Raw genomic sequence first — 25,890 nt, forward strand, 5'->3', positions numbered from 1 at the left:
GCTTTTTTTGAAAAAGTAACACATTAGGATAAAAATATGCCAAATAATGTTGGGTTCCTTTTCCCCACTGCCTGTTTTTATGTGTATATGACATTTCCGCCCTCCAATCTTGTGTTTACTATAGGGACAAAGACAAAATTGATAAAATAGTGACTTCTTTAGGATTAAAAATTGGAGCCCGGGAGGCACGACATTCAGACCCTAAAGTTCAGATCAACGCCATTTGCAGTCAGTGGCTACCCATATCCCATGCTGTTCTTGGTATCCTTTATTCTAATGGTGTTTAATGGAATAGTTTTGATAAAGCAAGAAAAAACAATGTGTTATGGCAACCAGGAAATTCTCTGGAAATAACATTCAATCCAAAATAAGTCTTCTCTGCTTATTTGGTGTTCTACCATGAAACTGTATTAAATACTTTAATAATTAATACACTAATACTAATTTATGTTAACATTACTAATAGTGAACTTCTTTAAGAAGACAATTCTTTTTGTGTTTATTTAGTAAACTGTAAAAATAAAAATGTTTACACTAAGATTTAAATAAGATGTTTGTGTTAGATAACTGTTTCATTTCAAGGTCACCGATAGCCAACCTGCTAAGCTCTGTTCTCATTTGTTCCATGGGTCAGTGTTAAAGTATCTGTCATGAGGATCCTTTCTGAGCTTTTAGGAGTTTGTGAACTCCCTGAAATTGTGTGCATGTTTTGAGATGTGATGCATAAAGCAGTGTTGCCATATAGCACAGGCATTTTCTGTATGGACAGACTTTGTTACCTCAATATTTAGAGCATACAGTGAATATTCACCTTGGTGGGAGGCACTGGCTCAAGGTTTTGAGTCCTTAACAACAGACTTCAGCAATGGTGTGTCAGAAACTTCCTAGTCCCCTTGATATTACAGCCGAGAGAGTGGAGAGACTGATGTGCACAGGATCACAAACCTTTGACTCTCTTCCACCAGAAACTCAAGCACTGAAAGCAGGTAAGGAAAGGTGGACCTGTTGGAATATACCATATCATTGACTGTCCTCCATCCAGGCTGCTCTAGACCAATTTGCTGAATGCTAGGCTAGTTTGCTAAATGGCCAATTTGCCAAATGTCCACTTCCACAGATGAACAGTTTCACAAATGACCATTTCACCAGTTTTGCCTCCCACCCCCACCCCAAAGGTTTTCTTGTTATAGCCATTTTGCTCAGCCAGTAGGATGAGAGACCAGTGACTTCCTGTACACATGCTCCTCATGAGAAAAGAAGCTCCCATTCTGGGCTTCGTAGGTTCCATGAAATTTGTCTCTATGTATTTTCTTTTCTCTAATTCTTTTCCTCCAGTTCTATTGCTTTTGTAACCCTGCCCCCAAACCACTACACTGTTGTTCTTGGCGTCAAAATGACCAGTTTTCAGTCTTCATAGGACTAGATCTTCCACTCGCATTTGATGCAGGTGATCACTCCTCCTTGAAACAGTTTCTTCCCTTGACTTCTAGGCTTCCATTGCTTCCATTCCCTTGCTTCTGCTTTTCTTCCTGTCTCCCTGGCTGCTTATACTTAATAAGGTCTTTTTGTGATTCCTCCCCATCTCCCTGGCTTTTTAACTTTGGGGTGCCCCAAGTAAGGTTCAAGTCTCTGATCCTCATCTGTTTTACCTGCATTCCCTCTTTTGATAATCTCACCCAATCTCAAGACTTTAAATGACAACTACATACTCATAATTCACACAATTGTGTGTCTTCAGAGCATGTCTGTTTTCTGGACTCTGGACTGATATCTAGAACTCCCCCTATACTGTGTTTTCTAAGAAGCATCTCAACTGAACATATCCCAAACTGGACATTTTATCTTATCCCCAAGCCTGCTCACCTAGTCGTTCCCATCTCAGGGGGACCTCAATCTTTTCATTTACTCAGTCCAAAAACCTTGGAGTCATCAATGGCCCTTATATTTATCTCACACTCCAACATCCAGTCCATCAGCAAATCCTGTTTATTCTTCCTTTGAAATACGGAATTCAGCTATTTCCCAATGTTTTCACTTCCTGGCCAACATGGTGAAACCTTGTCTTTACTAAAAATACAAAAATTAGCTGGGCGTGGTGGTACGTGCTTGTAGTCCCTGGTACTTGGGAGGCTGAGGCAGGAGAACCACTTGAACCTGGGAGGCGAAGGTTACAGTGAGCGAGATAATGCCACTGCACTCCAGCCTGGGTGACAGAACGAGACTCCGTCTGAGAAAACAGTCAGACAACAATAACAACAAAACAACTAGTATCCCTGCTTTTGCTCTTGATTCCTGTTAGTGTTTTCTCAATATTGCAGACAAAACAGAGTGATCCTCTTAAGATATAAGTCAGGGCATGTCATTCTGTTCTTCATTCAAAGCTTCCACTGGCAAGACTTCTGATACATGTTTGATTCTTACTTCCTGTGGCTTTCTTTTTTCTTCTTTAAATTTTACTGTTGAATTCTTTGTATACAAATTATTTTAACGTGAGGTGATGGAGTTGTTTTAAAAAAATTCATTAATCAATGGTTTTTTACCTCCAATATAGGTTAAGGAAAACGTTCATATGTTAATACGTAATTGCGTTAAAATTTGTGTATTTAAGGAGAATTGGTATCTTAATATTGAATCTTAATTTATTTCTAAGAATTTGTTAATATCGTAATACAGTATTTTTGTCCATTTTATTTTCTAACTTGTTATTGTGGGGGATTGGAAAAGCGATTGATTTTTATATATCTTGTTAACAAGCTACCTTGCTGATTGTTGGCCTTTGGTAACATTCCTCAATTCTATTTTTTCTATACTTGATATAGTGAAAAATGTATTAGTGCTTATAGTAGGTGTTTAACCTCATTGCGTAGCTTTAACTTTCATATGAGATCCCTCACCCCATCAAATTTGCTTGCTTTTCCTTCCTTATTTCTGCCAATTCTGTTTGCTTTTGCTCTGCTATTCTTTCCTAGCAATCTTACCCTTTTCTAATTAAAATTCTTATCATAGTTAGAAAAAGTTATGGACTTCTGATGCATTTAGATAATGCAATGTTCTAAACATTTTAATCATTTTCCAGAAAAATATGTGTTTTTTTTACTAATGGGAAAAATAGTGACATTTTTACTTCCTATTTGTTTAGCTTTTATGAAATGTGGAAGTGAGGAGACTGCTCCAGTTATCATATTTGTTTCCAAAATGTTTGCAGTTGATGCTAAGGCCTTGCCTCAGAATAAGCCAAGGTAAGGGAAGTGGGAAAGTTGGGGCTGGGCTAGGAATATGGTATATGTTTGGTAGGATATAGTTGGGGTGTGGGTGGGGGTGGGGCACAGATAATGCTTTTCCTCCTCAACCCAGAATTCGTTTCAAGCCAACCCCCAGGGGAACATACAATTTGTACAGTAATATATCCTTTTGTGATACCTCTGTAGGAGAAAGCTGTTGAAAGCAGCTCAGGGATTTTGAATTGAAGTGATGTAAGTTTGAAGAGTGGCGTTAGTAATAATAGCAACAGTTAACTTTTGTTGAACATGTCAGGCGAGTTCTAATCTAAGCCTGCCTTGTCTCATCTAATTCTGTCTACCTCAGTAGAGATTATGAATGTATGAGTATCTCTGCTTCCCCGTGTGTATTATGTGTGCACGGGTGTGGTAGGTGTAGGAGAGGGATATTTCTCAAGTTCCAGAGTCTTGGGGAATCTCTCTCTTCTACATTTCCTATTTTTTATGTGAGTTCCCCTCCTGTCTCTGCTGCTTTCCCTACAAGTTTAGATTCTGATCATGTCTTGTGGATATTGTTGCAGCAACCTCCTAGCTGGTTCTTCTGCCCCATCTTTAGTTCCACCGATGCACTTGCCTTTCTTCCTTTAGAGTGATCTTTATAAAACTCAGCTATGAAGATATGTCTCTTGCTCAAAACCCTTAATGATTCTCACTGCTTTGAGCAGTTTTGATTCAAGTGTGAAGTGTTGGTGATGATTTCAGTGGTACTTAGGGAAACAAGTTTTAGTTTACTTAGTTGGCATATTTATTTTAATGTTTATTTGTGTGTATTGCCTGTGTATGTCAAGTGATAAAGCCTTTACTGTGATGAGATTTTAAAGTTTTATTGAGTTCAAAATGTTTATGCATTTAAATAAGTATTAAATAAATAATATGCAGACATAGCAGAAATCATGAAAATAATACGTGAGTGACTGAAGGTCAGATCATCAGCCTGTGAAATAAACTTGACCTGTCTTAGTGGCATTTCAGACCTACCGTGACCTGACCCCAAAACATGTTTTGACTAGATTTTTATTTCTGTTTCTCTAATATACTAGTGTCTGAACAAATGTCATATCTTTACTTGTGCTGTTCCTCCATCTGAGAAGGCTTCTTTTCTTCTGATAAAATTCTGTTTGTCCTTCAGCAGAAAGATTATGCATTGTTTTTTTTAGTACTTCCCTAGTGATTTGGACATAGGTGTATTCAATAATTTTTGCCCTGGGGATAAGTAAAAGAATAGATGGGTGAGTAAATGAAGAATGAATGAGTGAATATACTAAAATCAAAAAAACATAAGATGAATTATTAAGAAAAATGTTTACAGAAAATGTGATAGTAGAGGCATAATAATACTATTATTCATCATAGTATTGGGGGAATACCGAATGGGGGAATGAACAGGTCAGTGAATGGGTGAATGAATGGCTAAATGAGTAAGTAAATGAGTGAATAATGGAACGAGTGAATGCCTAATTATGTATCTAGGCTACTCCCAGATAATATTTCAGTAGCAATTTCTTGTACTAACAATTTTAGGATACTGAATTTTTTTTGCCATTGGGAGTATCTGAGAGATTCTGGTAGAATCATAGGGAATATCAGAGAATTGGAAAATTTGCTGTTAAGATTTGAAATACATGTATTTATATCATTTAAAATTCCTACCTCTATCCATCCTTCATTTCTTGCTGATGAATAATAGTATTATTATGCCTCTACTATCACATTTTCTGTAAACATTTTTCTTAATAATTCATCTTATGTTTTTCTGATTTTAGTATATTTCTGATAGTGCAATCCATTCTATTCCATGAAGTTGTTTTATTGATTTTATTTTTGTCATTTGTTTTTTAACCAGTATATCAGGTTCAACAATTGTTACGTAATAATACAGTGTTTTCAGGTATACCTGGGTAAGGTCATCGTCATCACCATTACTTTGTTCTTTTCCATCTTCTAGCTGATAGTTTTTTTCGTTTAAGTTTTATTTTTTAAATTTAGGAAAATGTACCTTGGGAAGTTGGTTTGATAGGATTTTCATCTCCATTGTATTAGATACTCAAGCCAGGAATAACAGAGTATTATTTTCCTTTCGTATAGAGTACAGTGTATTAGTGATATGCGCCAGGGAGAAAAGTAAGGCAGGAAATGGGATTCGGCACCCACAAAGCCTAAAAATTTCTCCCTAACTTAATGAAGACACTGACTTTTACTGGCTGCTCAACAGTACCACTTTGGGTGTAAATGAAGTGTGGGACTCTTACAGGACTTTATCCTTTGTTCTTGTGTTCTTGCCTCTTTGCTTCTTCAGATGCACCTTCCAACCTGACATTTGAATCTTCAGTCAACATTCTCACCTCTGGTCTCCTTCATCTCAGTATTAGTGACTATTGTCCCTTCAAGAAGTCTATGGTTAGTTTAACTATAGCCTAAATAACTTCCCAGTCACAGCTGTTTCCTCACTAGTAGGGCCCCATTTTCTTGTAATTACATTTCTTTTTGTTCTCAGCAAATGCTGGACACACAATGGTTACTTTTTACACATCCCTCTAATCACTATCTGCTTTGTTCCCCTCTACCATAATTCTCAGTACCCACAGCAGTGCGTGACACACAGTAGTTGTTCTATCCATGGATGGATGGATAGAAACATAGACAGACAGCAAGCATGTATACAGTTGATGCTTACTTAATGACCATACATGCTGATTATTCCAGATCACTTCATGAACTTAGGCACATGAAGATTTAATCTGCAAGGTGAACAAATACACTTCTTTTTTCGCTAAAACTAAAGTGAAATCACATTTATGTAAGATGATGATTTTATCATCTTTAATTCCTCCTGAAGGAAAGACATAACCTGGTGATAATACAGATCTGGATTTGAATGATGGCTCCTCCATTTAAAATCTGTGTGACTTTGGGTCGAGTTACTGAAGTTTTCAAAGTCTTCCTTTTCTTGTATGTAAAATAGGAATATGGTATCTACTTCATTTAATGGTTGTGATAAATTATGTGCTATAATATATGTAAAGTGATTAACACAGTCTCTGGATCATAGTGATAAACCCATTGGAAGAGACCATTTCTCTGTAGATACTAGTAGATACCTCTGGTATTTTTTCCCTTCTACTCTAACAATAAAAATGTGTTCTGCATTTATATTTTAGTTCACACTTTTCAGATATTCTTATGAGTTTTTAGCAAAAGTCTAGAAACAAGGAAAGTTGTCTAAGGATTGGTTGAAGGAACAGCTAGAGCGCTCAGCCTGGGGAAAAGAAGGGAGGCAGGGAAGGCATGAATGCAGGTGATTCAAAGGAAAGGGGAGGGAAGTAGGTTTGTTAGATGTTGCTCCAGAGGAGAGAACTGCGGCCATAGCTAGAAATTGTGAGGAAGCAGAGTTCATTCTGTGTTTGAAAGTTCTGATATTTAGAGCTTCCTGTAATGAGGAGCTTGTCTCTTGCAGTGGTAGTGTGGCCCCCTAGTGCCAGCGGTTTTGATTGCCTAATGAGGCACCTGACCAAGCCAGGCTCAAGGATTGTTTCTCAAGTTTTGTATTCTATTGCAGAGCCCAGTGACCTGCAGCAGAGTGGGTGTGAGTGGAAGGGCCTGCTCTTGGAACTAAACGCATTGATTTTGAGGGACAGGTGCTAAGGAAGGCAGAAGTAGTGTCTAGTCCTGGACACTAGGACTAGAGAAGTCTTGTCTAGCAGGAAAGCAGTGGACAGTCAACGATTTAAGCAGTCACCTTCCAGATTAGCTTACATGAACTAGAAAGGTAGAAGGAGTTAGGCCACTTTGAATCAGGAGCCCTACAGGTATGTGGCCATTTGGAAGGCAAGTAGGCAGAATGGCTACCTGCATGGCTTCCATGGCTTACAGAGAGAGGAGGGGAATATGGCATGGCAAGATGGGGATGAAGGTTATCAGTTAGGTGTGAAGTCTGAGCTTGGGAAATAAAGCAGGAATCATAATGTCAAAGGTGAGGGACAACATGGGAGAGAGGCACAAAGTGTTGGGACCAGGAAGAGTTGTCCAACTTCCAAAGCTGGAGCATAAAGTTAGGACCATAGGATTAGCCTGAGTGCCTTGATACTCAGTCCCGGAGTATAGGGCTAAAGATGCTGTTATTCTATCAGCCTTGGGACACGGATTGGTCTCGTTCATGTGCTGGGGTTGAGCATGCAGGTAGGTTCATAAGGACCCCTACATGGGAAGGGAGCCAAGTCCTAGGAAACAGTCTACCTGCCTGGTTTCTACCTTCCAAACCCGAACTCCCAAACAGAATTTGTATTCGACTTAGTGCTCCCCTTTTGTCAACAACTTTTTAGTATTAAAACTCTGAATGCTTTCTCTATATCCTGACAGACATGAGGGTAATTCTTCAGGAAAAATAGCTTAATTACCTTCTCCACCCCCTCTCATTCTCACCCCCAGGGAAAACCACACATACACACCCACACCCTGCCTTTTCTGTGATGGTACTTCTTGGGTCTAACACAGTGGCTGATATTTCAGTTTGACCTTCTAGTACTGATGAATTGCCAGTACTCATCCTGACCTTGAACCCTTCCTCTTGAACCCCGGTTATTAAGGCCTCATGCTTGTTTCCCTGCCAGGGTTGTTCCAAACCCTGATATCTGTCACTCTTTCCCTTCCTTCTTCCTGTTCTTTGCCTTTTCCAGAAGGAATATAGGCATCTGAGAAAGGTTCCATACTATTGTACATTGCTCCAGATAGGGACTTGGGCTCTTGCATGTCAGTTCATAAGCTCAGAATAGTTGGGACACAGCATTATTAGAGAGAGGCTGATAGGCCCTCTCCTGTTGCTACAGACAGGGAGAGGACTTGGAGAAAACTGCCTGGAATGGAGCTGGGACCAATCTTCATCTTACCCAGCCATATCAATGCTTGATGTTTCCCTGCTTGACTAAACTGAGAGATGCTTGATGTTGCCAGATGATAACATATTTGTGATATCCTGTAGGCCTCTCACTCAAGAAGAAATTGCTCAGAGACGTGAGCGTGCAAGACAAAGGCATGCAGAGAAGCTTGCAGCAGCACAGGGACAGGCACCCTTGGAGCCCACCCAAGATGGCAGTGCCCTTGAAACATGTCCAAAAGGAGAGGAGCCAAGAGGTATAGCTTTCCTAAGTAGGCTCTGTTGCAAAGTGTTTGCCTTTTTGCTTAACTTGGGACACTCATCCTTTAGTTCTTGAGCTTTTTAAGCTTTAATCATAGTTTTTATCAATATTCTTTCCATTCTTGGTGTTTTGGTTTGTTTTCTTTTTTTTTCTGAAACTGGACCAAACATATCATATTCGTGTTTCCAGACAGTTCTTGAATTAAGAGGGCATTCTTGGCACTAATTATCTTTTTGTTTCTGGCAGGTGATGAGCAACAGGTGCAAAGTATGACCCCTAAACCTGTGCTCCAGGAAGAAGACAACCAAGAGTCTTTTATTGCATTTGCTCGAGTGTTCAGTGGTGTGGCTCGAAGAGGAAAGAAAATTTTCGTCTTAGGGCCCAAATACAGTCCTCTTGAGTTTTTACGAAGGGTAAGAATTGAAAGTAAAATATTTAGATATTGTTTCTCAAGGGTCTGGTATCTTTTCACATTTTGTTGGGACTGGCGATGATCTTATTGGTAGATTTATTTTGTCTCTGGAAAGGCACACTTGAGTGACTGTGTATCTCCGTTTGCGTTGCTTTGATAACGTTTGTCATGTATGTCTCAGTAGCATTAAGGAAACCAAATCGGTATGTGGACCAAATTTTCAGGCCTTATTTAATTATAAGGCTTTTCTCTTCTAGGCAAGAATCACCTTGTGGTTAGAGAAAAGAACTGAAAAGAGCAGATGTCATGCTGGAGCCAGGGCAATGGCCAATCTTTGAAAAATAGGAAGATCCAAAAACTAGCTGGCTGAGGCCAAAGGTGTGGGTCGTGAGCAGGGGATAGGCAGGAGTTGCATGGCACACTGACCCTGAGTCTGGTCAGGACGGTCTGTAAGTAGGTGAACAGGCAGCATCTAAAAATGCCTGAGCCAAGGGGCAAACAGAGATCACAGGCTAGAAATGTCTCAGAACATTTTTGGAAGTAAGCAAGATATATACATTGTAATTATATCGTAATTAAATAATAAAGGTCATAGGATGAAGACAGTGCCAGAGGTCCAAGTAGCCAGTCTGGATCAGCACAAAGCAGTAAGCTAGGAAATTGTCAGCTGGCACCGTGGAGCATCATGAGCAGAGAAACATGTGCTCCTCTCTGTCCAGGAAGCAGCCTGTCTGTAGATAAACCAGGGGAGCTTTGGTACTTGGCTACAAGTGAGAGAGAAGGAGGTAGCAGTTGAAGAAAATCTGTCGTCGGTTTTTCTTTGCCTTGAATGCTTATTCCATGAGTTTTAGCAGTTTAATCCTTGGAGAGTGCAGTGCTGCATGGCAGTTAAGCAGTCCTTGTTGAGCTATAGCATGTTCTGATTTAGCAAGAAAGATCACAGCACTTGGTGTGTATAGGGTTATATTTTATGGGAGTCTGAAAGTGATAATTTGTATAAAAACTTATCTGTGATTATCTTGGCTTGGACGTAATTGATAGTTTGCTGTTTAACAGTAAGGGTCAAGTATCAGTTAATTTTTTTCTTTTTTTGTGAAGGTAAATGAGCAAGAAATTTTTATTTAGTGAAACATTGATTTATTTGGCATTACAGATTCCATGAACAATCCGGTTTATCTCTGCATAGTATGTCTTTGCTACAGGTTGAAATCAGTTGCTTATGTGTCTCATGTCTTAAGCAGGAATGATACAATACATTGACAGCTCAAATAGCTTCTTATTTCAGTAATCAGAGCACTATAAAACCTAATTTCAACTGCTTAAAAAAGAAACCTGAAATATTTCAGACCTACCCTCAAAGTAACCCCCACCCAGAATTTGTGTTCATCCTTTGTGTTAGTTTTCTGTTACTGCATATTACAGATTACAGCACATTTAGCAGCTTGAAACATTACACATTTTACCATCTCACAGTTTCTGTGGGTTAGAAAACCACACATGGCTTAGCCACATCTTCTCCTTAGGGTCTCACAAAGCCATGACCAGAATGTTGGCCAGGGTGCATTCTTATCTGGAGGACTGACTGATGAAGAACCTGCTTCCAAGCTCACTAAAGGTTGTTGTCAGAATTCATATATTTGCACCTGTAGAACTGAGAGTCCCAGATTTTTTCTGGCCTTTAGCTGCCCTCAGCCCCTAGAGGCCACCTTCAGTTTCTTGTCATGTGGACCTTCCCAACTTGGAGGCTTACTTCATCAAGCCATGTAAGAGACTAGAAGGAGTCTCCTAACAAGACAGAGTCCTGTATGATGGTATAGAATCACAGTGTGACATCTCATCACCTTTGCCATATTCTGTTTTTTTAGAAGAAGCAAGTCACAAGTCCCACTCACACTCAGGAAGGAGGCTTCAAAACAAAGGTGTGAACATGGGAAAGCAGGCATCATGGGAGGGGCACCTTTAGTCTGTCTGCCACATCCTTCTCTTGCTTTTCTTTATGGTTTTACAACTCGAGTGTATGTTTCTAAAGAGTATTGTCACATTTGCATGCTTTTGAAACTTTGTATAAATGGAATTTTACTGTAGCTTTTCTACAACTTGCCTTTTTTTTTTTAACTTAACATTGTGAATTTAATCTATGTTAATGCCTACTCCCATAATTCGTTTATTGTTCAGTGTGGCGTAGGATTCCTTTACTTAAATGTACATTTTGTATATACAGTTTTTTGGTCACTATATATTTGCTATTTTCGTTTTTTTGTCTGTTTTTCAAATCTAAGCAATGCTACCTTGATTATTTTTGTATATGTCTCCTTATGCACATTTACAACAAATTCTAGGGAATATACCTATAGTGGAGTTGCCTTGGTAATCTTCTGCTTAACAAGATAATTCCAATTTATTGTCCAAAGTAGTTCTGATTTACACTCCCAATAGGAGTGTTTAACAGTTCCAGTTGTTCCACATGCTCCCCCAAATGTGGTTTTATTAGGCTTTTGATTTGTGCCAGTCTGATGGGTATGATATGGGGCTTTGCAGTTTTAGTTTACATTTTCCTTATTACTCTTTTAATATGTTCATTGATCAATCTTGTGTTCTCGTGTGAAGATATTAATAGTTCTTGGAGTCATTTCCCTGTTTTTCTATTATGCTACTTTATTGTTTTAAATACTGCTTTTCAGATGTCCTTTGTATATTCTGGATACTAGTTACTTGTCAGTTTTGAATTTTGCAAATTTCTTCTCCAGTGTAAAACTTGTTTTTACTTTCCATTTGGTACCTTTTGATAGGCAGAAGTTCTTAATTTAAATGTAGTCAAACTATCATTATTTTATGGGTTTTGCTTTTTATATCTTAGGAAAATTGAAACTAAGTCTATATTGAAGTCTCAAAAATTTCTCTTTTGTTTTCTTCTAAAGTTTATTATTTTACCTTCCATGTTTAAATATATAATTCAGTGTTTGTGAAGAAGGGATCCAAGTTCATTTTTTCCTCATTTAAATGTCCAGCTGTTCCAACATTATTGAATAGTCCATCTTTATCCACTTATTTGCTTTGTCCACTCTGTCATAAATCAGATTATTACCTATGTACATAGATCTGTTTCTGGACTAATTTTATTTTTTCTGGTTGTCTCTAACTGTCTCTGTTCAGTGCTGTCTTCATTTTTCAATGTTTTGACATCAAAAAGACCCAGTCCCTTTACCATGTTTTTCTTTGTTAGTGTCTTGTTTGTTCCTGACTCTTTGCTCCTATATATCAAGTTTATGGTCAGCTTGTTGCTTCTATGAAAAGCCCTGTTGAGGCTTCAATTGGAATTACTTTATGTCCATACACCTGTTTGGCATGAATCAACGTTTTGTAATACAGCATCTTTCCATCCATGAATGTATTAGGTTGATTTATCTATTTGTTTAGGTCATTTTAAATGTTTTTCATGAAGTTTTATAGTTTCATTTATAAAGGGTTTTGAATCTAACTTTTGTTAGATTTTGTTGCTATTCTAGAAATCATTTTAAATAGACATATTTTCTGTTTATTGTTATTCTATTTATGCATTTTCTATTCCTAATTATAGAAGTATAATTAACTTCTGTATATTGATCTTGCATTTTTGCCACCTTGCTAAGCTGTCTTACTAATTATAATTTATCTGTAGCTTGTAGCTTGTTTTAAGTGGATGGTCATGTTGTGTAGATAATTCCATTCAGTTCTTATAATCTTTCTATCTCTCAGCCCATCTTTAGAGCTACTTTGAGAGTTGTCATTGTGTCAGAACACATACATTTAGATGTAACATGTGCCTTCATTTTCATGAAGTTTCTAGAGTCTACCCTAGCACAGGGGCCTCACCTTCCTCTGAACCTTTATGGATTTACTTGCCTATACTACCTTTTTGTTGGTCACTCTGTGCTTGTGATGTTAGTAATCTTTGTACATGTTGTATCTCAGCCATTTTTTTCTCTTCATAGCATTAGGGCAGCACCCCAGGCCTATGAGCACCAAAGATTGGTTGGTTGGTTAATTGAAATGCTTTCTGGGTACTTGCATTTATATGGTAGATGTATTTCTGAAGACTTCACACAATGCAAAATTTGAATCATTTGAGACAGTGTTTCCATAAGAATAAATATGATGTACGGGGAGCTAATACATCTAGTGTACTTGTATATTTTTGCTGTAAATGTACTGTGTCCTCTCATGACTGTGTTCCTAATATGTCACAGCATGCTCTTCCATATGAACAATATAGCATATAATAGCAGTCTGACCTTTTTTTTTTTTTTGGCATTTTTATCACATCTAACTACCCTTCCAAAGTTATTTTTATGTGTTACTTGGCACTAGCACCAGCCCTTGTTGAATACTTGAAGAACATTGTAAATAAGAGTAAAACAACTTTAAATGATAATAGTAATAATGAGTGTTCAAATAATAGCACAGTAGTCACCAGAAGTGGTGTATGACATGGTTCATATAAATAACTTAACCAGGGGCTATGGAGAACAGCTAAAGTGACAACACCAGGTCGCAACAGAATTTATATTACTTAGCCATAAAGCTTATGATTAAATGGGAATCTAGACAATTTTTTAGTGTTTGAGAAATTTCAGTATTTCAAATTTTATTCATAAAGTGAGACATATTTTTTCACACTATTTCAAATGTTCTTATTTCAGGTTTACATGAAATGTTGCTATACCGTATGTTACTGTTGAATAAAAATAACTTTACAAATACCAATTAATGCTTCCATATGCCTCCTAACTTGTCTTCAATCATTTTTCTTTGCCCAGGTACCATTAGGCTTCTCAGCTCCACCAGATGACCTCCCCCCAGTCCCCCACATGGCATACTGTGCTCTGGAAAACCTGTATCTTCTGATGGGAAGAGAACTGGAATATCTAGAGGAGGTACCTCCAGGAAACGTGCTAGGTAGGGTGATGCTGTTTTTTATATCCTTATTCCATTCTAGGAGATTATCTAACTTGTCACTGAAAATTTAGTGAAATTTTTGAAGGGAATAACTTTATTCTTTAGTTTGATATTTTTTTTTTCTGGTGTCTTTAACTTAGTACATTTGAGTAACTAACATGGAGATCAGTTACTTTCTGTGAATTATAGGAGCTGTTTTAAAAATGTATTGCTTAAGTAATTTGTAAGTGCTCTAGCCTAAGCTGGAGTTCCATTTATTTCAGAGTGAGAGGGGAAATTCCTGCTCACATAAAGTCAATCTAGATGACTAAGGCATTTCTGGTTCTACAGATTAGATTCTAAATTGTTGGAAACTATTCTGATGTAAAGGTCTATTTAAACTCATTGCTTTCTTCCCAATGCTTTTATCCTTTGAGCATTGCTTTGCTAAGATTAGTTGTCAGTTTATATCTGTAAATATTATTCTTCATCTCCTTAATGTTATCACTTGTTTGACTTCTGCTCCTCATGTGCCGGATTCACTTTTTGAGATTCTTAGTAGTGCAAACCTAAAGACTCAGATGAAGAAATTTCTCTTGGATCCACAGTATACTATAGAATACTGTATCCCACTGTACTGTTAGAGTCTGAACCCTTAGGGTCATTGTTAGCTATAGAGCTATTTATTGAGTGATTGCTTGGTTTGGGAACCCTCAGCTTTTTAGAAAAAGGTTTAACTTTTCTAAAAAAGGTCTAGTCTGTTGGTCCAGAATATCTAATGGTTTCTCTGGATTTTATAGACTTGAATCCAAGAAATTTGCAAAGCATGTTGCCATTCTTTTCTTTCTTTAATTTTTTGGCATGAAATTTGTAGAATGCTTAGCTTCTCATCAGTGTTACCTATTTTCTTCTATCCCTTTGCAAAATGCCATTTAACCTTAACAATTGATATATCTTTGTAAGCTGCCACAGCCAGCTTTATCAGAAAAGGACATTGAAAGAATGGAAAACAACCTAAGAATGGAAAACAGCCTACTTTTGTTCATAAGCCTTCCTTGAGATTACTGTATTGCTCAGATTAAATGAGGTATATCTCCAGCATGATGCTCAAGGGAAAGAGAAGGTATTCTGCTGAATGAATGGTTTTTATACGATCTTCTCTAATTAAGGCCTGGTGTTTGTGTTCTTTCCCTAGTAGAGGATGAGAATGTGAGTGCATTAGTTTCTGGTTTTCTTTTTTCTTCCGTTGCTGAATTTCTAGATGCTGTCCAGGACTGAGGTTAAGTGATGTATAAGGAGAGAAACCATTTCTCTCTCTTCTGTTTTCCAAGGCAGCCTTTGCTCTGCCATATGGTACAGAGAGACAAACCTACTATAAGCTAAAATTTTTCATTTATTCTTGGAGAAGAGATATACCTTGATGTCTTTTATTGACCTTTTAAAAAAGTGAGATGATAGCACAACATGGGATAAGGATGAAGGTGACTAAATCTTTGTTTACCAAATTGACTTATGTATGACTGAGCCAGATGGACAACCAACCGCTTTGGGACAAAATGGATTGAAGAGGAAAAGCCAGATTTATTTCCTTAAGAGTTAGGATTGTATTTAGCTGCAAGTAACCAGAAAACCAATTGCATAGTCTTAAACTTCACTCAGTAGGAAGCCCAAGGGTGGACAGTCCATGGCTGGTGTCAGGACTCTTCTGTGTCATCAGGGAGCCAGTAGCTCAGCATGTGGCTTTTGTGCCCATAGAAGCAAGATGGCCTTACATGTCTGAGAATCATATCCACATTCCTCACAGGAAAAGAGTACAAGGGTCAAGACCTTCTAACAGGTTTAATGTTTTTATTTGCAAAGAAATGCCTCTCTAGTGACTTCTGTATATATTCTCATTTTTGTAGTTTTGTCATATGTCCACTCCTAGCTGCCGAGGAGGCCTGGGATTGAGTGTTTTACTCTTTCAGCCTGTGTAGTTAAGGCAAAAGATATTGGGGTTGTGAATGGCTTTTGAATAGCCAGTCCACACTCTTAGAGCTGCATTTGCCTTCCATTCACCTGGTGATGCCTGAGGTGCCTCCGTTAAGATTCTGTTTACATTAAAGAGAAAGATAGTCCACCAGAAGGATTTTGAGTGTAACATTGAAGGAATTGGAATGCAGCCAGCCACTTTCATGGGGCTTTTTGAATTGAAACATATAGTAATTGTGTTTCTTTTATTAATTGAAATCTAATTGAGTGCCTCTACTAGAAAGGATGAGTATACCAAAATTACGGCCATAGTTTTGCCACTAACTAGTTATATGGCCTCAGGCCAGTTATGTAACCTTCCTGGACTTATTTTCCCAAGTGATTTGGACTAGAGCAATGATTACTAATATTTCTTATGATAGAAATAGAACAGCCACTTTTAATTTTTTTATAAGAAGACTGTGGATTCCCAGGGATGCTTTTATTTGTCCTAACTGGGATTTGCCGTATATCCTAAGCTTTAAAGATAAAGCATTAAATAACATTGCATGGAGTACATTTTTCTGCTGTAGCTGTAAAATACCAACAAAATTGTATTTGTAATTTTTTTGGTAAAATACAAACAGAATTGAAGTTTAAAATTGTCATTATATAATGCAGGTTGACCTCCTAGGTGGAGATGGAGTGAGGTAAACCTTTTTTACTTATGTCATGAAGATCTTCCCTGAATTTTGTCAGTTTCCCAGTGACTTAAAAAAAGTTCTAAACTAGATTATCTTCAAGATTGCTTCTAGCTTTTAACATTTAAGCTGTGTTTCTTAAAGAAAAACCTTATTTCAGTAGTTAGGATATTTCCCTCCCTAGTATTTATTAGGAGGAACAGTAAATGTTTTGATATGATTGCTTGGTTTGATTGATAACCCATTTTAATGGCTTCATTAAAACATCTTGAACTGGTTACCTGCCTCAAAGTCATACAATTACCTTTTTAGGCAAAGTTTACTTGTTCCTTGATTAAAAATACGTAGCATATGTTAGCAGTAGCAGCAGTCTCATAAGCCAGGTGTTTTAAAAAAGCAACTTTTCAAAGCTAGGAGTAAGTTTAAGACAGGACAAAAGAGGCCAGAGAGTCTTTGTGTGTGTGTGTGTGTGTATAGATATAGATTTTTTTTTTTTTTTTGGAGACAGAGTCTCACTCTGTCACCCTGGACACTCAGGCTGGAGTATAGTGGCACAATCTCGGCTCACTGTAACCTCCGCCTCGTGGGTTCAAGCGATTTTTCTGCCTCAGCCTCCTGAGTAGCTGAGACTACAGGCATGCGCCACCATGCCCACCTAATTTTTTGTATTTTTAGTAGAGATGGGGTTTCACCATGTTGGCCAGGCTGGTCTCGAACTCCTGACTCGTAGTCTGCCCAACTCGGCCTCCCAAAGTGCTGGGATAACAGGTGTGAGCTACCGCCCCCAGCCAAGAGTCTGGTATATTAAGGGCTGAGAAGAAAACTTCCCAAGAGAAGGCTGGCTGGCAGCCACAGGTAATAAATGCTGGGGTTCCAACTTTTGGCTTTCTAGGGTGAGTTGACTGTGACCAGGTATGTCAGCGCGTTTTTGTTTTTCTTTGAAACAGATTTGTCTTCTCAGGTAGTTTTGAAATGGAAAGAATAAGATGACTGCATTTGGCTGAAATAATCTATATACTCCAATTACCTGTTGTTGCATAATAAAACCCTCAAAGCCTAGTGACTTAAAATAAAGACGGTCCTTATTTTTTCAAGCATCTGCCATTCAGGCATGGTTTGGTGGGAATGGCTTGTCTCTTCCACGTGGTGTCTATTTTTTTTTTTTTTTTTTTGAACAGAGTTTCCCTCTTGTCGCCTAGGCTGGAGTGCAATGGAGCTGGAGCAATTTCAGCTCACTGCAACCTCTGTCTCCTGGTTCACGTGATTCTCCAGCTTCAGCGTCATGAGTAGCTGGGATTACAGGCACCCACCACCACACCGGTATTTTTAGTAGAGATGGGGTTTCACCATTTTGGTTTTGAACTCCTGACCTCAGGTGATTTGCCTGCTTCTGTCTCTCAAAGTGCTGGGATTAGAGGTGTGAACCACCGCACCTGGCCCCACGTGGTGTCTATTGAGACGGCCCAAAGCCGGGACTAAAGTCATATGGAGGCTATTTCAAGCACATGTCTGGAGGCTGATGCCAGTTGTTGTCTGGAACCTTGACTGGGAGCGGAACTAAGGCCTTTCCATATGGCTGCTTGGCTTCCTTACAGCATGGTGGCTAAGTTTTACGGGTGAGCGACCCAACAGGGAGAGCCAGGAGGAAGGTATATCATGTTTTATGACCTAGCCTTCAAAGCTTTCAGCCCCACTTCTGCCCCATTCTGTTTATTAGAAGTGAGTCACTGCACCTGGTCCATGTTCAAAGGGAGGGAACTGACTCTGCCTTTTAATGGGAGGCATGTCAAAGTATTTGTGGATATGTTTTAAAACAACCACATTGCTAATCATAGATAATTTCTTGTTTCCTTCTGCATTTTAGCAAACTCCTGACAGGACACATATAAAGAGATGTTCATAGTGATCAGGGCAGGCCTGTAAACTTCATCTTTTTTACTTTTGTTAAACTTTGAGAAAAAGTTGTAATTCCTATTTAATAAGAAAATACTGGAGGCCAATATGATTGGTACCCATGTGCTTTTCATCATAATTGATATGGAGTCAGTAAATTTATCAAGTGCAGATGAAAATTTTTGTTGGAAAAGGAAATGAAAACATTATATGGCCTTCTTGGACAATTCAGCATTATTCAAAGTCCAAAGGAAAGTTCTTTTACTGGCACTTGAAAAATGCAGATTTCACATTTGAACTCACCTATAAGTCACTTAGAGAATTTATATGTGCTGATAAGTGTAGAATAGATTTTGTGGTCTGGAAATAGTTGATTTAAAGTTTAAAGTTGTTTAATTCTAACCTGATGTTTATAAAGTTGGTATAGACGGGATCAGAGAGACCTCACCATCTTTTTAGCACACAATAGCCTTTTGTTCAGTTCCCTGCTGAGAATATCTCTAAAAATAAATATTTGCTACAGGCTCCTATTAAAATGTGAGGGGAAATTGAATTAGTATTCCAAATCTTTAGCCTTTTCATATACTTCTTTAGATCTCTTCCATATGGTTAAATCTTTAAAAGTTGAGAGACATATTCTGAGAGGAAACATGATATTCTTCTTTTCACAGCATGAGGAAAATAATAAATATCAATTAGCCCTTTTCTGAACTGATTTTAGTTCTGCCATGGTTGGTTGCTGGGTCAGTAGGAATTCCGTCAGTGTTGATAATCTGTGTGTGTGTGTGAGAGAATCCTTAGTCACGTGGGGTAATCTAGGAGTCAGAAACCTTTGAAGGGTTTTTACTAGCAAATTTGATTTAATTTATTTCAAGGGAAAGCTCAGTAGAATTTGGTTCTTAAGACTTTTTGATACTTTTATTATGTTTTTAATTCAATTAGTAGTGAATTTCTTTTAGATGTACTTTATTATCAACATTTCCATTTGAAGATAATCTGTTTTAATCAGTGAAAACCTAATAGTCATTTCTTAGTTTTAAGGGTTTCAACTGATTTTAATGGCTTTTCTTTTACAGATAATAATGATTTTATTCTCTTTTTTCCTTATAGTTGTGTGCCATATTTCTTTTTATTTTCATATTGCTTATAAGAATATGGTAAATAATAATAATTATAGTTGCTATTTTGTCTAGTTCCTTCTGGACTTCAATGGGAATGCTTCTGGTGTTTTAGTTTCAGGTTTGCTGATGCCTGTCGATTCATGATATCTCTTATTGTGCTGGGAAAGAATTTTTTTTTAATAATCAGGAATGGATACTGAATTTTATTGATGCATTCTTAGCCTCTGAAGACAAAGTTACAGAGTTTTTGTCCTTGCTGTAATTGATAATTTCCTGATTATTAAGGCGTCCTTGCATTCCTATGTTAAAAAAATAGCGCTCGATCATTGCATATTCTTTTCAACCCCTATCAGGTTCAGTGTACTAGCATTTTGTCCAGAATTTTCTCACATTTTAAGTTAAAATGGCCATTCTTCTCTTGGTATCATAATACTAAAATGGGAAGCTTTCCATTTTTTTCTACCCTCTAAAGCTGCACTCTCCATTTGGTAACCACTAGCTACATTCACTTACTTAAATTTAAATAGATTGAAATCAAATAATATTAGAAGTTTACCCATCAGTTGCACTTGCCATATTTCAAGTGCTTAATAGCTATGTGTGGCTAGTGGTTACCATGTTGTATAGTGCTGCTCTTGAGAAATTTGTATATGATGTAAGAATTACCTTTTCTTCAAAAGTTTTGAAATAGTTCACCTTTAAAACTAACTGGGCTTGATGCATAAAATACTTGATTCTTTCTATCTGGTGAATTTTATCTTTTTCATTTTCAGTTCTGTATATTTGTGTTTTCTTGTTTGATTTCTTTATTACAAAATTTGTCTTTATTTTAATACAGTTTTATATATAGTTAATGTTTTAAAGTTCTTTTTAAAAGAAACTTTCGGTATAGTGCAAGTCATAATATTTGTCCACTTGAAAATGCAGATAAAGCCAGGTGCAGTGGCTCTTGCCTGTAATCCCAGCACTTTGGGAGGCCAAGGCAGGCAGATCAGCTGAGGTCAGGAGTTCAAAACCAGCCTGGTCAACATGGTGAAACCCTGTCTCTACTGGAAATAGAAAATTAGCTGGGCGTGTGGTGGGTGCCTGTAATCCCAGCTCCTCAGGAGCCTGAGACAGGAGAATCCCTTGAACCTGGGCTTTGCAGAGGTTGCAGTGAGCTGAGACCACGCCATTGCACTCTAGCCTGGGTGACAAGAGCAAAACTCCGTTTCAAAAAAAAAAAGAAATCAATTATTCTCAACTTTGAAAATGCAGATAAGCTAAATAAGAGTTATTGCTTACTATAGGGGTAACCGTCAGTCTTTTTCTGTCCATATATGTGCATATTTTTTAAAACTGTGGTAAGAAAACACAACACAAAATTTACCATCTTAACTATTTTAAAAAGTATACAGTTCAGTAGCATTTTTTATTTAAAAATCATACTTTCTGTGCTGTTTTTTAACCTGTATATTTTTCTCTTGGAGACAATCCCTTCTCTGAATATAGCTTTCCCCGCCTTCATTTAAATGCATCTGCTGCAACTTTCAGAACAGTGTTAAATAGTGGTGCAATAAGAATCTTTGTTTCATTTGTTAAGTTAGAGGAATTTATATATACATGTTATCTATATATGTTATATATGCATATATATACACATAAATATATATATATATATGTTACCCTGAGATTGGGGCTAGTTTTTATAATGAAAATGAAGTATCCTTCTTTTTCTATTTACTAGGTTAATTTTTAAAATGTGGGTAGATAATGAGGTTTATCAAATGGTCTTTTCTACATCTTTCAGGTGACATATATGAGGTTTTTATTTTGGATCCACTTATGCCATGAATCATATGAACACATTTCCTAATATTAAGCCAGTTTTTACTTCTGGAATACAGTATTAGATGAGTGTATTTCAAATATGTTATTGAGCAGCAAACTCAAGTCTGTCAGTAGTTTAGTAAAATGTTTATATTTGTAAGTTTGCTCTGTAGTTTTTTGTGTATATTTGTATTTGTGGAGTTTTGATATCAGCATTATACCAGGTACATGAAACAAATCACAAATTAGGGGATGGTTTTTATTGTTCTCTATTCTGTTTAAATGGCATAGGAATTTTCTGGTCCCTAAAATTTTGGATATTAGCACCCATGAAATCAGCTATATTTGGTTAGTTGTTAATTGTTATTGTCCCTTTCAGGTTCTTTTTACTGCTTCTTATGTCAGTTTTGGTACTTCACACTCATAGATAATCAGATTGACTATCCAGTTTATTTGTAACGGAGACCAGTATTAATACTGATTATATTCATGACAATAATTAACATCAGTTAGGGCTTACTGTGTGCTAGAAATTATACTAAATATTTAGAAGTGATATCTTCTTTATTCCCTGCCAAGTGAGATACATACATTTCAAAGATGGGAAAATAGACACAAAGATTAAGTAACTTTCCATGATCCCATGATAATACTTATTAAGACAAGATATTTATCTACTTCTGTATCTGTAGTTATTTAATCTCTGTTTCTATATTACTTGAATTTTTTTCCTTTTCTCTTGATGTCTTATTGATGACTTGTTACATTGTATCTTTCCTTCTACCCTTAAAGAACCCATTCTTTATATATTACAGTCTTCTAGTATATTATGTATTATCTTTAAGTCTGGTTCCTGCTTATCATAGATGGCTTTATATTTTAATTTTTAATTTAGATTTGATTTGTTTTCTTCTCAAAGGAAATGATTTATGGTCTGAATCTTAGTATAATTTGGACTGAATTTCTTTGATTTGATATGCTATATTCTCTTTATCATATTTTTATGTGTACTCTAATTCAATGCTTTGCAACCAGAGGATTATAGTTGCCTTTTACAGATGTGACATGCTACTGATTTCTTCAGCCCTTGAAGCTGCTCAGCAGGTTATGAGAAGGTGGGAGTCCCCTTGTCTATCACCCAGAACAGGTACAGGCTAATAAAATGCTTATTTTACAACTTAAGATGTGTCTGTTAATTCTCTTTTTCACTGTCTGAAGTAACTGGCAATGACTATATAAGTTCTTTTGAATACATAGATTAATACAGCTTCATAATCTAATAACTGTTTATCTACTAATAAGCCCATTGCTGCTATAGATATTATATAAGAACAAAGGATTATTTAATGGGAATTTTCTTCCCCTCCATCTTCAAAGAGTATATTCCTTTGTTACTCTTAAATGACATTTAACAATGTAGAGGCCAGATAATTAGGGAAGATGAAATAAGAGATAATTGGAACAGTTTTTGTTGAAATTTGTCAGTTAAAGAAAGGAGCAAAATGGGTTAACAGTTTGAAGGAATAGTTGAGTCAAGGGAGTATGTGTGTGTGCGCGTGTGCATGTGCGTGTGTGTGTCCATGTCTGTGTATTTAGTGGAGTTTGATTCTACTAAATCAGTGGAAAACAGGTAAGAAAAGAGGAAAAATAAAAGATGCAGTGAAGAACTTAAATGATTAATAATACGAGGTTTATAGTCTCTCCCAACTCAACAATGTAGAGAGCATAGCCGTCTGTTAAGAAGAAGGAAGGTTTGGGAAAGAATAAGATTCTGAAAACTGGTAGATGCGTGGAAAAGCCACAAAGAGCATTTGCTAGCTGTCAATTTGATACCTTGACTAAATTGGACAGTAATGCGGTTCTGGGAAGAAGTGGAGTTGAGGAGTCCAGTGAGTATTACACAGACATTGAAATGTAAGACTGTCTTGAGTCAAGTACCAGAGGGACTATAGGCTGTTCATAGCTTGAGGCTTCCCTAGTTATAAGCTTGGAGGAAATGCTCTTGAGGCCATCTTCTCTCAAGTGTTAGGTCCTCTTGCTTCTTGTTGGGAGAGAGGGGACAGTCTCCCTGCCATAGAGCCACCTCCTGCAAACTCAGCTGATAGACTTGTTGCAGTTCCTTCATTTCCATCTGTGGTTTTGGCCCTACTAATCCTGTTTCAGATACAGTAGTTGAAAGAGTAAACAATTGTATTTAGAACTTACACATAATAATGAATAGACTTCAGATCATATTCTCTTCCAAAGATATGCTGGAAACATACTTCATGAGTTGAGTGTTTAATTATCAGCGTAGTTGTCATGCCAACAATGGGCAGGCCAGAGAGGCCAGAGCCTGGAATTCAGCTAAACTAATACGACACTAGCAGGTCAAATGTCAGATACAGGAAGCCGGAAAGAGTAGGTGGGTGGTAATAGGCCAAGCAAAGGTCATGCTCAAGGAACCGATAGTGAGACGTTTGACCTCTATTCTTAGTATTTTTAGCACATGACAGAATGGGGAAATAATTTGACTTTTATGTGGTTTTGTGCAGGTTGGGAAGATATCCTTCATGGTTCACACAATAGTCTTCTTGTTAATAAGTTTGGATTTGATTTTTTCCAACAGAAAAGCAAGTGATTGTCAAAAGGGCTTTGAGGAAGGTGGAAATACACTCTTTTATGCCCATAAATTGATATGGTCCAGTTGGAGTGCAAGTTGTAAGGCAGGGGTAAATTGGTTAAGTAGATTTTTTTTTTTTTAATTTCCAAAAATAAAGGATATTTTTTAAAGGCTATGAAGATAGCTTGGGGGAAAGGTGATTTTCAGTTATAACAGTAAGTATGAATTTTGAGTAGTGGCAGTTATTGTAAAGACCTGATAGGTCTTTTGGTCTTTCCAGAAAATGTGAAATATATGATTAGGAGAAAGGTGATATTGGATAGAGAAACACGTTTCTAGTATGACCAGAAGCATGACATGTGGCAGACATTAGATGTGAAGTAATCAAGGAAATGCATCTTAAAATCTCAGTGAGATGTCCTTTCATAACCATTAAAATGACAGAAATGTTAAAATCTAACAAAATTCTGTGTTGCAGATATGGAGCAGTGAAAACATGTGTAAACTGTTGTTGTAAATTGATACAACCACTTTAAAGAATACTGGATACAGGGTGTAGCAATCCCACTTCTTGGTGTATATCTTAGAGGAACTTTAAGTACGCTCTTAAACAAAGAGACAAGTACAAGGATATCTACGGTAGCACTGTTTGTGAATACAGAAAAAGGGAAGCACCCTAAATATCCATTGACAGAAGAATGGATAAGTAGATTATGGTGCAAAATGAAATATTATACATTCGTGAAAATGAATGAAGTACATTATATGTATCAATTACAGTCAGTCTCACAAATAGAATTAATTTTAAAAACAAGCAAGTTACAGATCATTTATATAAAGGTTAAAAACAGGTGGCTGGGCGCGGTGGCTCACGCCTGTAATCCCAGCGCTTTGGGAGGCTGACGGGGGTGGATCAGGAGGGTGGGAGTTCAAGACCAGCCCGGCCAATATGATGAAACCCCGTCTCTACTAAAATACAAAAATTAACTGGGCATGGTGTTGGGTGCCTGCAATCCCACCTACTCAGGAGGCTGAGGCAGAGAATTGCTTGAACCCGGGAGGCAGAGGTTGCGGGGAGCCGAGATCACACCACACGCCACTGCACTCCAGGCTGGGTAACAGAGTGAGACTCCATCTCAAAAAAAAAACAAAAAACAAAACATAGACATGCCATATATTGTTTAAGAACAGATATATATGTAATAAAAAATAAATGCACAGAGAGATAAACAGTAAGTACAAGATAATGGTTATCTTGAGAGAGGACATGACTGAGGAGAAATAACACAAGTATTGGTTAAGGTTTCTTTCTTAAGGTGAGTGGTGGACCTATATTGTCTGTTTTAGTTTTCTTTTACCAGTTTTTATATCTTAAATATTATTGAATTTTTTCTTTAAAAAATTAGGGAACTATCTGGGTGTGGTAGCTCACGCCTGTAATACCAGCATTATGGGAGACTGAGGCGGGTGGATCACGAGGTCAGGAGTTCGAGACCAGCCTGGCCAACATTGTGAAACCTCATCTCTACTAAAAATACAAAAATTAGCCGGGCGTGGTGGCATCCACCTGTAATCCCAGCTACTCAGGAGGCTGAGGCAGGAGAATTACTTGAAACTGGGAGGCGGAGGTTACAGTGAACTGAGAGTTCAGTGCACTCTAGCCTGGATGACAGGGCAAGACTCTGTCTCAAAAAAAAATTAGGGAACAATATTAATATCTTTCCCTGAGATTGTTGGTGGTGTCCTGCAGAATTTATCCCATATAATTGAGTAGAGAAGTTAAAAGTGTTTAATTTGGAAATAGAATGTTTTGAGTTAAAATTCTACTTCAACTAACTTTTTAGCCTTGTAGCCCTGGGCAACAAGCCTCTCTGATCCTCTCTTCAACCTCTCTTCTACCTCACCGATCCTTGGTTTCTTATTTGCGAGGTGAGGATCATGGAAGAGGGCTCTGAAGATCCAGTGGGACGATGCACATTATTTTGTTTCAAAAAAATATCAAAAGGCAAAATGTTAATTAAGCAACATCATTGTTATCATTGATTTCCTTGGGAAATATTGTCATTAACAAATTGACC

General features: G+C 37.4%; 1 protein-coding gene across 2 annotated transcripts in view; it reads left to right on the forward strand.

The window, feature by feature from the left end:
• Positions 1-25,890, forward strand: part of EFTUD1 (elongation factor Tu GTP binding domain containing 1) — a 147,271-nt gene that overhangs the window by 37,807 nt on the left and 83,574 nt on the right. For both annotated transcript variants that reach the window (XM_011938355.1, XM_011938356.1), the window contains 6 exons: positions 125-261; positions 864-986; positions 3,140-3,239; positions 8,254-8,405; positions 8,657-8,823; positions 13,619-13,757. In XM_011938355.1, coding sequence (XP_011793745.1) covers positions 125-261; positions 864-986; positions 3,140-3,239; positions 8,254-8,405; positions 8,657-8,823; positions 13,619-13,757 — 818 coding nt within the window. The remainder of the gene's footprint in view (positions 1-124; positions 262-863; positions 987-3,139; positions 3,240-8,253; positions 8,406-8,656; positions 8,824-13,618; positions 13,758-25,890) is intronic.

This window comes from Colobus angolensis, unplaced genomic scaffold, assembly GCF_000951035.1.
Source record: "Colobus angolensis palliatus isolate OR3802 unplaced genomic scaffold, Cang.pa_1.0 Scaffold172, whole genome shotgun sequence".
In the NCBI taxonomy this organism is placed as follows: Eukaryota; Metazoa; Chordata; class Mammalia; order Primates; family Cercopithecidae; genus Colobus; species Colobus angolensis.